The 15625-nt window shown below is 36.8% G+C and overlaps 5 protein-coding genes across 14 annotated transcripts in view; 3 read left to right on the top strand and 2 right to left on the bottom strand.

Annotated features, from left to right (window-relative positions):
- Window positions 1–15625, top strand: part of LOC139107185 (vitellogenin-3-like) — an 85830-nt gene that overhangs the window by 1907 nt on the left and 68298 nt on the right. The gene's annotated exons all lie outside the window — the stretch shown is intronic.
- On the top strand, window positions 734–3206 carry Rab9 (RAS oncogene family member Rab9). 2 transcript variants are annotated; one of them, XM_070664633.1, is made up of 3 exons: window positions 734–1920; window positions 2003–2259; window positions 2724–3206. In XM_070664633.1, exons 1-3 carry the CDS (start codon window positions 1480–1482, stop codon window positions 2740–2742), a joined length of 717 nt encoding a protein of 238 aa, XP_070520734.1. In that variant the 5' UTR covers window positions 734–1479; the 3' UTR covers window positions 2743–3206. The 2 variants fall into 2 exon arrangements, with proteins under 2 accessions (XP_070520734.1, XP_070520733.1); XM_070664632.1 differs by lacking the exon at window positions 2724–3206 and adding an exon at window positions 2336–2517.
- Window positions 4216–10314, bottom strand: Ctr1a (Copper transporter 1A). 4 transcript variants are annotated; one of them, XM_070664637.1, is made up of 5 exons: window positions 10080–10313; window positions 6209–6391; window positions 5912–6144; window positions 5585–5614; window positions 4216–5214 (listed from the first exon to the last, which is right to left on the bottom strand). In XM_070664637.1, exons 2-5 carry the CDS (start codon window positions 6389–6391, stop codon window positions 5013–5015), a joined length of 648 nt encoding a protein of 215 aa, XP_070520738.1. In that variant the 5' UTR covers window positions 10080–10313; the 3' UTR covers window positions 4216–5012. The 4 variants fall into 4 exon arrangements, with proteins under 4 accessions (XP_070520738.1, XP_070520741.1, XP_070520739.1 ...); XM_070664640.1 differs by lacking the exon at window positions 10080–10313 and adding an exon at window positions 9667–9987; XM_070664638.1 differs by lacking the exon at window positions 10080–10313 and adding an exon at window positions 6857–7355.
- On the top strand, window positions 10402–12780 carry LOC139107203 (leucine-rich repeat-containing protein 28). Of its 4 annotated transcripts, XM_070664615.1 has the most exons (8): window positions 10402–10636; window positions 10711–10738; window positions 10961–11320; window positions 11395–11581; window positions 11711–11866; window positions 11999–12193; window positions 12288–12551; window positions 12618–12780. In XM_070664615.1, the coding sequence occupies exons 2-8, from the start codon at window positions 10735–10737 to the stop codon at window positions 12679–12681; spliced, it is 1230 nt and encodes a 409-aa protein (XP_070520716.1). In that variant the 5' UTR covers window positions 10402–10636; window positions 10711–10734; the 3' UTR covers window positions 12682–12780. The 4 variants fall into 4 exon arrangements, with proteins under 4 accessions (XP_070520716.1, XP_070520717.1, XP_070520714.1 ...); XM_070664616.1 differs by lacking the exon at window positions 10711–10738; XM_070664613.1 differs by having other exon boundaries at window positions 10711–11320.
- Window positions 11910–15609, bottom strand: LOC139107204 (ubiquitin-associated protein 1). 3 transcript variants are annotated; one of them, XM_070664618.1, is made up of 6 exons: window positions 15299–15510; window positions 15108–15212; window positions 14817–15038; window positions 13966–14286; window positions 13654–13881; window positions 11910–13586 (listed from the first exon to the last, which is right to left on the bottom strand). In XM_070664618.1, the coding sequence occupies exons 3-6, from the start codon at window positions 14997–14999 to the stop codon at window positions 13134–13136; spliced, it is 1185 nt and encodes a 394-aa protein (XP_070520719.1). In that variant the 5' UTR covers window positions 15000–15038; window positions 15108–15212; window positions 15299–15510; the 3' UTR covers window positions 11910–13133. The 3 variants fall into 3 exon arrangements, with proteins under 3 accessions (XP_070520719.1, XP_070520721.1, XP_070520720.1); XM_070664620.1 differs by lacking the exons at window positions 15108–15212; window positions 15299–15510 and adding an exon at window positions 15531–15609; XM_070664619.1 differs by lacking the exons at window positions 15108–15212; window positions 15299–15510 and adding an exon at window positions 15527–15608.

Genomic DNA, 15625 nt, shown 5'->3' with positions numbered 1-15625 from the left:
AATTTTATTAAATTATATCTTTATTAAAAAAAAATTTTTATCTTTTTTTTTATTAATCTTGTTAATTTTTCGGCACGTCTACATTAATATTTTTCTTTTTATGTTACAGCCACCGGCAGAATTTTACAACTCCGCTGTATGCAGATTGGGTAAGCCTGTAACCTGTCTTCTTTTTCAGGATTTTCTTTTTTCAGCAGTGCGAAAAAATAACGCGCGATATAGTGTTCAGTAAATTTCGCGACAGTAGAATCACGGTCGGGATGATTCGCGAGTGACTTGTGCGCGGAAGGAGGACTCGTCACGACGTCCAAACTGAGAGGAGGAGCAGGCCCGGGGGGCATCTTGCATCGGCGGAGCAACTTTTAGGTAAATATCAATTTTTTAAATTAAATAAAAAAAAAGAACTTTTACTTTTTTTTATGTTAAACCTATGAACTAACTATCATGTCTACATTAATATTTTTCTCTTTATGTTACAGCCACCGGCAGAAATCTACAACTCCGCTGACGCTCATGCAGATTGGTAAGTCGTACAATTTTTTTTCTTGTTCGTAATTGGGTCTCTTGAACTGATAATACGTCGTCGACTATAGATATTTAATTATAATAACGCGCACGAATTGAGACTTCGAAAAATAGCGCACGCGAAGCGTTTGTTCTAGTAAACTATAAAAAAATAAAGTTGCGCATGTGCAATAAGTAGTATAGGATTACGCTGACTACGGGCGTTTCTTCTTTGTCGTCTGCATTGTCTGTAATGGTATCAAAGCGGGCGCCTGACTAAAAAATGACTAAAATCCGTGGTTACTCGCCGATCGAGTGGTGCTGATGTTCAGAGGTCGATACGCACGACCGACGACACTGCCGGAGAGCCAGGAATGCGTTGCTCCTGTCGATGAGCGTATCGCTCTATCGCTCGTTGTTTCTCGTGAGTGTCGACAAAGAACATTTGCTCACACTGTGCCAGGGCGCGACTTATAGTCACGACTGTTGAATTAAAATAGAGGAAGTTGCGCGAACTTTTGTTTACTGAGGCTTTAAAATTGCGCGGTCGACGAGAAATTTGCGCCGAACGATCCACGTACGCGAGAGGTTATGCAGCGGATTCGAGAGAGATTGAAAACGTCAAGGTACTCTTATGTGTTGACTATTTGATGTGAACAAGAAAGAGAGAGAGAGCGAGAGAGAGGTAAAGAGGGAGAAATCTCACGGATAACGCAGAGACAAAATCTCGATACGTAGTTTGGCGAGCATTGAGAAAACGAATTCTCTAGGTGTTGAATACTTGAACTCTGAATCAGCTGATCAAAGAAGTTACAAGGTTTGTCTAGGTCTGTCTAGGCTTTGAACGAGTGCTTGTTGAGTACACAGATTAATAGTTGACAAACGAAACTGCTCTTGCCAAGATAATTTTGTCACCATTGAAATAAGTATCGGGTATCTTTAAGAGAATAAGGTAAACAAGTCTTAAGTTCGAAAATGTCGACGAATAATGCAGCTACGTCGTTGAGTATGGGCAGAGGTAGCAATAATCTACAGAACCGTAACTTGCAAAGGTCTACTCTTTTGAAAGTGGTGATTCTTGGGGATGGCGGGGTTGGAAAGTCCTGCCTTATGAACAGATTTGTATCGAATCACTTTGACGAACACAGTTTTCACACTATTGGTGTAGAGTTTCTAAACAAGGATATCGAAATCAACGGCGAGGCATATACGCTACAGATATGGGACACAGCTGGGCAGGAAAGATTTAAAACTCTCAGAACGCCCTTTTACAGAGGTTCAGACATTTGCTTACTTACTTACGCGGTAGACGATAGGACAAGTTTTAAGAATTTGGCACTATGGAGATCGGAATTTCTCAAGTATGCGGATGTTCAGGAGGGCTCTACTTTTCCATTTATTGTTGTTGGTAATAAGGTATGCTGTGAGAGTCAAAATGTGCAAAAATTTTATCGAGTAGACTTATCTTGTGCTGTAAAGTATTCCTCTCTTTTGAAAGGTGGATGTTCCTGAATCCGAGAAACAGGTTTATACAGAAGAAGCTCAAGCTTGGTGTTCAGAAAATGGTAATCCTCCCTTAGTTGAAACATCGGCGAAAGACGCCACTAATGTCGAGGCAGCTTTTGGGGCAGCGGTTGATGCGTGGGCACGACTGGAAGCTAGGTTAGAGCGACCTTTAGTGGAAGACACTGTCGATCTCTCTAAACAGCAGTCCCAGCATCGTACGAGCTGCTGTATGCCCGTTTCCGGCGCTGAGTAGGTCATGGCTTGTGATTCTAACAATTTATTTTTGTGTTCTAACGAAGTAATGCATGATAAATTTTTTTTCAAGATACACAGATTCAAATAAAAAATAAACACATACGGTCTTTATACGACGTAAATCAATATTTTTACAATCGTGAAAGTTTTCTTTATGTTTGGAAGGAACATCGTTATTGAACTCGTAGAAACGGTGCTTACTCAATTTAACATCTGTAAGAATGTATATTACACAATATAACTGTAAGAGGGTTTTTTTGTTTGATCTGTCTTATTTTTTTCATATTTAGAGCGAAAAGTACAATTTTTTTTATAGCCTGTAAAGAATCTGAATGACTGTTTGTTGAAATATTTCAAATAACTGTAATCTTTTTTCACAATTCCTTCGGTTTCAGATACATTTTTACAAATTATATATAAAATATCGAATTTTTATTTTTGACATACTTTGTTTTTAGGTCTAACAAAGTAATTTGAAGAGAATCTCTTGCCTGTCTACAATACTCTCTTCATTATAAGGCAAACTTTCTTTGTTGACACTGGAATTGCATCAGTTGTGTGTAAATGGAATATTGCTTTAAGTTTTTTACTTAAACCAGTTGAGAGTTCTAAAGAATGAATCATATAGGATATTATAATATTAACAGTAAAACAGCGCTTTTTTTATTGGCTAATTTATATTCGCCCTTTTTACGAATCTCAACGAAATATTCGAGCCAGAGAGATCGTATATAAGATGAATAACATATTGTGATTGATCTTTCCAAAATACAACCGTAAGATATAAGATCAGGTTAAACGTCCTTATTATATCAACGCTTTGTGCAGCTCTTAAGCTACTAACAGTATTTTAAGTGTCTCATACACCATTGGCTTGTGATAAAATAATAATGACGATAATAATAATATTAATAAAAAAAAAAAAAAAATAAGAATAATAACTATGAATTAATTTACAACGTAAGAAATAGGCATAAATTGTAATTTTAGCTTTGTAATCTAAGTTTGCCTTATCCTCGCGATGTATATCTGAGAACAGTGAGAAACTTTATTTAAGGAAGATCTTGCTATGAATACTCAGTATTTATATGTGAATTTGACGTTTGTACAAAATGCAACATATACTTGTTTGTTCTTGGAATATAATACATTCAATTAACGATTTTCCTATAAATATTACGAGAGATGTGTTATGAAGCTTTTTGTACGGTTACTGATACATATAATGTGTTCCTGTAACTCTACGTATCTCATTTAGATGGTATTTGATTTTTTTTAGAAATGCCTCGTATACAGAGTACAAGGAAAAAGTATGTAATGATTTTTTAATAGTTTGAATTAATTGCGTATGAAATATGCTGGTGCTTTTTATATATGGCTATATATAAATTTATAATAAAACATAGAACGTTAATAATAGGAATAAGACGTTAAGCGCATAAAATTAATCATATCAAGGTGATGATCACCTCTTAATTATCATAAATCCACAGGCATTTTTATGCCAATCTCTATATGAATTATTTTTAAAGCAATACTGCTGCACGTATATAAAGATCTTATTTGTGGAAAAAACGCGGGTATCGATTGTTATATTTATTATTTTTACATATTTAGTAAAAAAAGACCATTTCTCGTATATAAATGACTTGTGTAAAAAAAATATATATATGTATACATATACATATATGTATGTGTGTATGCCTTAAGATTTTATAACTCTAGAAATCGATTTTGCAAGAAAAAGAATTTACACTGTGCTTGTTTAAAAATTGTCATATTCTTGTAAATCGGTTAACATGACCCTTTCTCTATAAAAAAGAATTTCTCCTTTACTTGTGTACGACAAGAATATTTTATAAAAGTATTTAAGTAAAAATCAAGAAATGTAATACCTAAGAGAATGAAACAGAGTTTATAATATGGGGATTAAAAAGAGATAAATTGCAGTTTTGACTTCGTCAACTTCCTTCCCTTTTTTTCGCATGTGAGATTGTATTTCACGATACTTTACATATGCAATTTACATATTAACGCGTAATAAAATACGTTAATGTGTTGTTGTAATGGTATGTTTTTACAATTATTTAAAATAATTAAAATAGACTCTAAACTAAAACATACTCTTTCCCACGTATTTGCATTGCTGATGTGTAACAAATATTTTTTATAAAAGAAGAACAATAAAAACGGATGATAGAAATCTAAAAATGGGAAGAAGTATGCAGATTGGACAATATATTCTTAAATGAATATTTCTTTAATAATATTTACATTTATTATATTTATAAGCATCTAAGATTCAAGCTCCCAATAGTTCTTTATGAAATTATATTATTTCAAGAGACACAAAAGTACTATAATTATTTTAATAAATTGTGTTCTGTTTGTATGTAAAATATACGTACATAAAATTCTAAAAAATGTTTGATTAAAGGTAACTTAAATATGATTGGCATGTTATCTTTTTAAGATAAAAATCAGGAATTATACGAAGGAGAATAAAAGCTAAACTACGAAACTAAAATAAATAGTTTCCACTTTCTGTTGAATCCTGCTTTATATATATTCACTGTATATCATGAATTAAAAAAAACATTAATTCTCTGTTTTCTCTCGATGTCCAAAAGGCAATTTTCCTTTTTAATCTTTGTCCTCTTATTAATTTTCTTATTTTCGATAGAACGCGGTCGCACGCGCACTTTTGCACAAGTACGGAAGAGCAAATTAGAGTAATTAACTAAATGCTAATGACAATGTTCTGTAACGTCTACGATCACTGATTTTTTCCAACCGAATAAAAAATAACCAATCGCAGCACCCAATACTACGGCACAGCATAGCCAGACGTTGTAAGTCATGAATATTAGCATCAAAAAGTAAGATAGAACAATCTGTATGATGTGTAGAAACGTTTGAAACACATGCATCCAGGACATCATAGTCGGCCTGCACAGATAAATACAACATATTACATTCGAATCAATTCAAAATTTTAAAAACATGCAAAACTCAAAATGACTAACAAATTTACGAACATCCACTTATTTGTAAAATAGTATAAAGAACTATTAGTAATTATATTATAAAATTATTGACATATTGATAGATTATATTAAAAACATATTTGACAAATAGTATTTATCCGCGCCCGAAGGAAAAAAAATAATAAAAATTACCCATGCATTTTAATTCGGATTTGTTTAATAAAACAATAGCGTTATTTACAAGCTGGATCATGTCAATTAATGATACAATCATTAATGGACCAGGCGTAATTCTGAAAAAAAATCTCAGTGCCTCGTAAAACTTTACTTACGGTTGTTTGTGGATTACTTCGCCAACCATACTAGAAAAGCAGATTAACGATTAGACTTACAAACTACGCATGTCATTTATATATACTATACTTGCTCCTTTAAAAGTTTGATCCCGCAAAAAAATGTTGCTTCTTTCTGATTATATAATATCTATTAAAATGCACTCGTATGACACCTCTTAAGATGCCATTTTCTAGACTTCTTTCTCAATTATTAATATAATAAAACAACATTAATAAATATTCCTATACGAGTAAGAATGATGGAAAAGCAAGGCTTGTTGCGAGATCATCTATTAAAAGAACCGTGAACGTCAGAGAGCTTACTGAACGACCCGGTTGTCCTCGGCCACTACATTCTTTTCGCTAGGCATCGTAACGCTCCTGTACTGCAAGGCATTGTACGTTTTCCAAAATAGATACTCTCGGTAATATTTTAAACCCTCGTAGAGCGCGGCCATGATAGCGATGCCGATCATCGAGCCGATAAGGCCGCCTATCGACGAGATCTTCCAATTCTCGAACAGCACAAATTCACAGAAGCCGGTGTGGAACGTCATCTAATTGTGTGAAGAGTAGGGTAGTTAATGGCACTGTGTTTCGAACGACTTGGGTCATACGTACCGACATACCGTGCATGCTCATCCCACTGCATGCATCGCTCGTCGAGGCCTCGATACTATGATGCATGCTGCCGTGGTCCATGCTGCTGTGGTCCATGCTGCCATGATCCATACCGTGATGAGCCATGTGCATACCGTGGGAAACACTCTCCGTACTGTTCATCATATGATGATCATGGGACATCTGGGAAAAAAAAAGAAAATTTAATAAAAAAAAATATTAATGTGATGATTATTTCACGAACGACGCAGCGTGTGATAAGTGACCATTGAAAGAAAAATCAACGTGTATTTATAAACAAACTACATCCACCGGGAGCTTGAGTTATATCGAGCAACGATAAAGCGTGATAAGCAATTAAAAATAAATGATAATTGAAGAAAGCGATAAACTGCTAAAATTTTTCGTGAGGAATCTATCTAGTAATCTATCGTACTAATAACGATAAGGATTTGTATCACTCATGCGTTTACACTGTCGCCAATGGGTTGTATAAATGGATATTTTATTTTTTTTTTTTAATGAGGGCAACTAACAAGTATCGAGCACGGAAAAGTCAAGTCGACGTTTGGCTTGTATCTGCGGTCTATGTCATGCTTGGTGAAGAAAAAAAAAAAAAGTAGCATGTAAACCAACGGATAAAGATACCTTGTGGACATGTGCGTTCGCTCACGCGTGTTGCTCGGCTCGCATAAGCATCCATTGTTCCGATTTTTTCAATGAAACGAAACACGGCGATGAAACGAACGAGGAGCTGAATTTGTTATCGTTACGAGTGTTCTCGTATCGTTAATTTTTCCGCCGGCTATCTTGGCGAGGTAACATTGTGCCAGGTAACTATCTCGACTTAATTGCGTAACACGTCAAAGTACGATACACATCAATAGTTTTCGATTAGGATTGCTCAATTCTCACGAGCGCATCCCGCTAAATAACACGTAACGAAGTCCCTGGATTTAATTAAGAAGTAAACGAAACAACAGTCGCGAGGAACAAAAACGTTCCGGTTTAGATGAAAACCAACTCCGTTATCTGCCGGTAGTTTAGCCGCAGTAACCCCGATTAGATTTGATAATTGTGACGAATGCTGGTAAAAAGAAAACAGGACGTTTTGTTAGTCCGGAAGAAGTACTAAAGGAAAAAAAAAAAAAAAAAAAAAAATAACAAAGATAAGAGCTTTGTTTCTTTGGTAAAAATAAATTTACGAACGAAGTTGAAACGATTAGAATAGATAAGCAATGTTTTGGGTCTGCATGTATAATTTTAAGCGTGCACTTTCGAAAAAAATCTCTCAAGTTAAACTTGATTTTTCGTTTGTAAGCGTTTCGATTAATCAAAACAATATGCTACGATATTTACACGAAATTTTTGAACACGAAGAATTATATTTTGCTGATAAAAAGCTCTTCTAACACTATATATAACTATTTAAAAAAAAAAAAAAAAAAAAAAAAACTTAAGGCAATAGACTTAAACAAAAGTGACGTCGATACGCGATCAATAATTAACCCCGTGCTGCAGGAATCTCATATTGAAATACCAGAAAATTTCCGAAGAAGATGGGCATCATAAGCTCGCCGGAAGCAGGGCAAGAATTCTGATTATTGATCAATCGACGTAAATTATTCTCACGATAGAACCGTGACGTTCGAACGGATTAATTCTAGCGTGAAGCCAATTCGTGAAAGTAATATGAAAGTACCAGAAATTGTTACGTGCGACGATGTACGGTAAAATCTTATTGTAACAACTTCGAATCTCAAGAGTGGGTCAAAATTTCCTTAATTTCTTTTTTTTATTCGAATGAGGAAATTTTTTAAATAAATTAATATCAAACATTTCTACGAATAAAAATTAGAGTTAGTTCGAAACGAAAGTCTGCGATATATTTTACATTCGTGGAGCTTTACTTCTGAATGTTTGTTACGTAAAAATTCATCAAACAGATTAACGGGAAATGTCAATCAGTCAAAGACCTTGCAGGTGAAAGGAAGTGCGAGAATACGACATAGTATATACAAGAGAATTCTGTTGCCGAGAAGTTTCGTTACATTAAACCGCGCATAATATCGTGCAGGCATGCATGCGATGCTATATCAAGTCTCATTACGGCGAACATTTCTGCGCTGTGTTCCTTTAATGGTATCCATTCCGTTAAGAACTCAATTCTTAACACACGCGGTTTTGCAATTGCAGAATATTTTTCTGGCACACGCGGTTTATCTCCGTCTAAATAATACTTAAAATTTCTCACGCCTTGCAGTCTCAATTTACAAATTGCGTTAAGTCGATAGGGTTAATGTGAAATTTAATGTGAAACTTGGGAGCCCAAAGAAAATCTCCGAATTGTTAAATGGAGATGCAACACTTTTGAAAGCTCACATTTTCAGATCCACTAAAAGCCATTTCTACCAATGCGCATTAACTTTAATCTCGGTTTAATAACCTTTTTAATCTCTTTCGTATTTTAAAAGCACTCGAATAAGACAAAAAGCGAGTTGAATCGAGATTAAAGTTAATCCATGCTGGTGGAAACGGTTGTAAGTGCCAAGTGGTTTCTCGTTGCGAGACAAAGTCGAGGCAGACTCTGGCCGGCTGTGACAAATTGCGGTGCAAATATCATTCGGAGATTACGCGAAACTGCCATTAGGTGACCCAGGAAAAAAAATCCAGTCTCGTGGGAAGGAGGTCAAACACAATCGTGATTAATTACGCAATATTATGATGTAATGCGTTGAAGTAATTGTATAAGAAATGCAACACGTCGATCTACGCTTCGCTTCGACACGTTACTATCGTTAGATGATATATTATAACTTCCCGACTGAGGGTTCGTGATATTGGTTGCAATTGGATCAATGACGGTGAATAGCCATCAATTAGCACGTCGCCATGGGGTGTAGAGCACATGCGGCGAATAAATATCCGCCGTAGATTCGCGGTCTCCCGTTTTATTTAATTGTCTGACAATGAGCGGCGCGACCGCCCTGGCGACAGGTATACGCTTTCACCGCCAAGCGAAAGGGAAACGTTTCACGTTCCTCTTCATCTCTCTTTCTCTCGATCTCGTGATTTCGGCGAAATATACCACGGTGGTGGAAAATCCATTACGGGGTTACGGGAACGTTCACTCCATCCGGGACTGTCTCCTGGCGAGATTGTAACATATGTTACACCGCAATACGAAAAAATGCGATAGCGGAAAAAGATTTTTGACGATGACGATCGTAACGATACATCCGCGTCGAGAAAACCTGTTTTACGGCCGACTGCTGTGATTGAGTAATTCATGGAGATTACTCGCTTCTTTTTAAACTGCGCATCTAGCCACATCGCGGATAAAGAGTATTCGGTTGAAGACATGGATTGATAGCGAACACTCCGAGATACACGAGAATTTTCGAGCTTGCAATGTCGGAATACGGAGGATGTTCGCCGATAAATTCGTCCTTACGTACTAGGTGGAATCTCCGGAGTGTAAAAATTGCTCGAAAGCTCGTTCCGCTGGAGTTATCCGAAATCGTTTTGCACGATAGCACACCCTTGCTTAGAGAAAAGGCTTCTCTCGGCTCGTCACTCTCTCAGGGGGAGATAAGAACTTAGCCGAGTAGAAACAAACCGGTGATTCATCCCTCTGCGAATTAAAAAAGACAGACACGAAACCACCGTTCGATGAAATAAAAAACGCGTGATCCGGACGCACGGGAGAAATGCATACGAGGGTATACGTGACATCATTTCGGAATCATGTTACTATTAATCGCGAAGACGTTGCGGGTCGCTGAACTTGTTTACTTTTCACGGTGAGCGAGGAACACTGCGAAATACACGGATTTTATTTATTTCGACCGATCTAGAGAAGTTTGCTCACCTTTGCGAAGGTTATGTCACGGCGCTCGATGACCAGCTAGCCTAATCGAATCGAGCGAAGATGGAGAGGTACGGCGAATTCTGCGAACGTTAACTCTTTCTCTTCGTTTGCCGTCTTGAGCACGATCGCACAGTCAAAGTCACTCGCGAGTCCGTCCATTAGCAAAAGCAAACTGCACAACTTTCACCACATCGTGAAGCTCGCCGTCCACCGCCACAGAGCTACACTCGCATCGAGAGCCGCTTTCGATTCGCGAATTACTGCCGCGCGAGGCTCGCGCGCTGCTGTACGTCTACGATTTAAGTCCGTTACGCCGCTCTTGTGCGTCGAGCTCTTATTTCTGACGTCACGAATCAGCTGATAATCATGCCGAGGGAATGAGAAATGAGAAGTATGCCATCGATCGCGTGCAGGATGCATATAGCGATCGGGAAAAATTTTAAGAGCGCACCGAGGAGATGCCGCGAGCGGACAAGAGACTTGCGAGGGTGAAACAGGATAACGCGGAGTGAGATGCGCCCGCGCTGGACTTTCTGCTGCAGCAGACACGCCTGAAAGTATATCCTCCCACACCAATTCTTCGTTTATTAGCGTCAGATAAATTAAGATAACTAACATTGGCATTCCGCAGTCCCGATTAACAATACAGTCCGTCATGGGTGAGCGAAACAATGTTAATTTGCTCCCTTTCCAGCACGGCGGTCGTGCATTTCCCGATGCTTTTGCAAACACCATCGTGAATGCTTATTAATACAAATGTAGAGAGTGGGCCGAGCTATTTTTGTTCTATCACCGTCTGGCCTCGATGTTGACAGTCCTCCCCTCAACTCAGGCGCACTCCGATGTCACTAACTAATTTTGCATTTCCAACATGGACCCAGATCCCATAGAGATGGCAAACGAGGTCAAGAGCAAGGTCATACTCCACTGGAACTGCAGGGGCCTTGTAGAGTTTCCAGAAGTGATGAGACTTCACGGCGCTCATGTTCAGGAGATATACCTCAAGTGGAACAAGCTCACCACTCTGCCACCCTGGATCAATGAGCTGTACAATGTAACCAACTTGTACATGTATGGTAATCGGATCGAGGAGCTGCCCAAAGAACTCGGGAGGATGGATCAGTTAACAGTGCTGGATCTGAGTGCCAACAAGCTGCAGGTGATACCTGCCTGCATTGGCAATTTGAGCAATTTGAAATCGTTATCCTTGAACGACAACTTTATAGAGAGACTGTCGGTTGGTAAGTTTGTCAAGATCACAAGATTACTGTGGGAAAAGATGACTTATTGACTCACATAAGCAAAACGAAAACAGAACTAAGCCAACTGAATAATCTGGAAATACTGTCTGTCTCGGGAAACCAGCTCGTCGCATTACCGGAATGGGTCGGCTCTCTCCCAAAACTCCGAGAGCTGTATGTAGATAAGAATCAATTGAAAGAATTACCCAACAGACTGACTATAGCCTCTGAGCTCACTGTAATTTCTGCATGCTCAAACAGGTTGTTACTTATATTAACATTTTACAAAATATTCTATTTATTAAATTAAATTTAAATTTGTAGAAATCTAAAAATTAAATTATAATTAATTTGTATGTCTGAATTTTGGTTCAATATACGTTTTTTTAGGTTGACATATTTGCCATTGAATGGGTTCCTGTCAGCTCCTTGCATTCGATTTGACGCAAATGAGTATTTAAATTATATATCATATCCGCTTCTACAGCAATTAATTTCGCAATTATATTTAACGTTTACTTATGAGAGAGATTTTTTGGCATCCGGGTAAGCTTGTTAAAATATCAATCAGAAATAAATTATGCGCGGATGAAAAATAAACCTGAACAATTGTTTTACTTCTAAAATATGTATATAAAGTAATTTACAATTTATGTGTATATGTATATTTAATCACAGATGTTTTAAGACGCGCTATGACACAAATGTGTTAAGCACAAATATAAAATTGTACATAAAAACGAAGGACTTGTTTCCGATGAACCACGATACTATAATCAAATTGCCACGGCAGCTGTTAAAAGTCCACGAGGTTCACGAAAACGTCACTTGCTCCCTGTTGGAATTAGCGCTAAGAAAAGTTTATACCGAGAGGTAATCGAGGAGGAATCTCTTAAATAGGAATTTTGCCTCTTTTTTTTTCGCACAAATATAAGTATCTCGTAATTTTAATACAAGTATATTTCAGGTATAGGCATACGCTCAATACGTCTGGTTTTCCTGAAAATGGCTCTGTGACAGTGCTCTATAAGCCACTTTTTAAAAATACCAAGCTGGACTTTATATTATCTACAAACTATACTTTGTACAATTTATTAATGAACGGACCCACTAGCATTTGTGTAAATTCTCAATGCCAGCAACCGATATTTACAGAAGCATGGATTATTATCGATATCCACGATCCCATAATATGGTGCATAATAACAATCGCTCTGTGTTGCAGCAGAAGGTAGTGTACCAAATAATCATATAACAATTAAATGTACTAATTCATGAGTTTTCTTTAAATTTTCAGTTGCGCCGTTGCGTTTGCACATTCGAGTGCAATGAATAACCGCGATTGGCACTGCGTCACGTGATGAATTTTCCTTGTAAAAAATTTCATTAATAATAGACTCTACCTCTGTATAATAAAATATTAGGCAATAAAAAGTTGTCTGTTGCGCGTTTAAATGAAATCTCTGTGAGTAGTTCGTAAATTAAATCTCTAGTTTGTTGCAATTGTAATTTATTTCGCAACATTGCAACTATTAATAGCGACTATAATGCCCAGTAGAAATTCAACAAATTTTTCGATATAACAGCGAATTGAATTAAATTAAAATATAAAATCGTACTTTACGTAATTTCTTATCATTATTCAAGACTAGTTTCATTAATAACATTATTATTTTTATTAAAATATACGTTTGTTATTTTGGCTTGACGTAATATATAAAAATTATAATTTTCTATTTTGCGGTTTTGAAATCGAATTGCAAAAAAATATTATGCGACTTTTTGCTTTACGAATAATAACTTAATTCTCTATTCAAGCGACCAGTAGATCTAACGCCTTATCACGATCGAAGTTACACTTTACTAATGCCGTGAAAGCTTCGTTTTCGGGAAATCCTAAATCTTTCAATGTGCACAAAGTCTCACAGTAGGTTTTCGCCTTTGATTGATCATGCTCCGCAAGAGTCAGCGTTGTTTCAGCACAATCACTCGAGACGCCAGTCTCCACCAAGGATTGAACGGCCAATAGATACTCTACGATTTTTTTTTTATCCGCACCACCTAGCTCTAATACCGCACGCGCCACTCTGCATTTAGGAAATCCCATGTCGTTTAGTTGCACAACTAATTTTAAATCATTCTCAGTCATGTCTGACAACAAATCTACCAGTGGTTTCGTGTGATCTGACGACGTCAAATTGTCGTGTCTTGTAGTTGTAGGAGAATCGCTGTCTGGACTTTCTAAATCGGGCCATGGCTTCCAGTTCTGTAGGAAGGAGAAATTGATTGAATTAATTACGTTATATATATATAAATAAGAAAAAAATTATTACCTCCATAACAGGTCGTTCCAATTCTTTCTGAAGCTCCTGCATTATCACTGAAACGCTACGATGATTTTCGGTTGTAGGTGTATCTAATTCGGTTTCGTCGTCCACTTGATTATCTACATCAATTTCCTCCTCCTCCTTAGATATTTCGGTCGTATCATCGATCGTAAGTTCGTTTATAATGTTCTCTAATTTTCCCGCGGGTACCCACTGCGATCTTGGTTGCAAAACCTGTATTCGAAAAGTGTCGAGCATAAAATTAATTTTATTTAAAACGCGGTTTAACAAAATGTATGACGAAAGCTCTCCAGTAACCTGTGCCAATTCCTCCATATCGTTGATGGTTTTCAATTCCATGTTATCGAAAGGGCTACTTGTGTCATTGTCAAAATCAGCATAGTCCAGACCTCCATTTGTTTTAACAAGATCCTGGAGGTCGTTCACTGGAGGTAATAGAGGCTGTGGTGTGAGTATCGTCGTTTCGGGAGCAGGTGGTGCATTGATAGACAGCTGCTTAGTACAATTTAACGGCGAAGGTGAGGGAGGAGATTCCTCTTTCTCTTTCTTCTTCTTTTCCTTCAATCGAGCCTGACGCGCTTTGTTGCAAGCTTGTCTAGCTTTACGCCATTCACACATCTGATCATATATCAGTCAATTAGAAATAATTAAAAAAATCAGAAATTGATGCATTTGGAAACTTTGCATGTGTTGAATATTAAAGTGCATAAGAAACTGCGGTAAATATATAGTATAACGCCCCCACTTTGGATTTTCTTCAAATTCGGAAAATGTGTTTGTTTTAATGTCTTTTTACTTTCCTAAAAAGGAAAATCGTCGCTCAATTCTTCTTTTTTATAAAAAAATTTTTTAATATCGGTAAATAAAAAAAAACAAGTTTATGACTTTAAAAATACCGCGCGTGCATTATTTATTCTCTGCTATATGTATAAAGCAGAAAATCGTTATTTACAATAGAAAAGAAATAATAGAATGTTTCCCTACTTTATACATACACATAAAAAAAATTTTTAATAAAAAAGAAGAATTGAACGACGATTTTCCTTCTTAGAAAAATTAAGGGACATCAAAATAAACATATTTTTCAAATTTGAAGAAAATCTAAGGTGGGGGCGTTATACTATATATTTACCGAAACTGCATTTTACCTTCTCAAGCACTGATTTCTCCAGGCTGAAATCATATACCAATTTTGATACATCTGGCAGTCGGTTGTTGTATGCTGCTGGTAGACCAATCTTTCTCGGTGGTTTATAAGCCTCTGCGATTTTAACGTGCACCCCGTCCATATAAGACGCAACCAGGTCGCATTGCACGAAGGACCTAGCCATCAGCTTCTCCAAGGTAGACAAACGTCAAGGAGTAAGTACCTACAATAAAGAGTTGTTTTGATCGATTGTTTTAATCGAATTATATTCTAACTTTCGAAGTTTATTTACGACTTAATTAAATGCCGGACACTCTTCTCTTCCTCCCTCTTTTGTTGCACAGCTCGGAAACCGCGAGATATCCCTTTTACGTTCGAAATGGCGAAGAAAACATTCCTGTTTGACAGGTTCTCGCCATGACGAGAATACCGATTAACAGCGACAATAACAAAAGAGATTAAAGCAGAAAGATCTATCCGTACTTAATATTACCGATTTTTTTCTACGTTGTTTTCTTAATACTTTTATTTTCTATTTTGATACGATTTCTTTTCTAACCCTTGCACGCATGAACTTTAACGGACAACTATCGATTTCAGAATCATCGGTGGCAAATTTTTTTTTTTTAATTTTTACTTTGCTTCCACGCAAAAACACGTCCGTCGAGTGTATTTTTGTCAAAATTTCGTTATTGAGAGTTAAACAATTACCTACAACTTATTTTTGATACAGAGACATGTATTTATGTTTTTACTCCATTGAATGTGTGTTATGTAGATGTGCATAGATCTTATATTCAGCGCTGCTCG

The sequence above is a fragment of the Cardiocondyla obscurior genome, linkage group LG12 (assembly GCF_019399895.1).
Source record: "Cardiocondyla obscurior isolate alpha-2009 linkage group LG12, Cobs3.1, whole genome shotgun sequence".
In the NCBI taxonomy this organism is placed as follows: domain Eukaryota; kingdom Metazoa; phylum Arthropoda; class Insecta; order Hymenoptera; family Formicidae; genus Cardiocondyla; species Cardiocondyla obscurior.
This window is presented reverse-complemented; position numbering and strand designations above follow the sequence as displayed.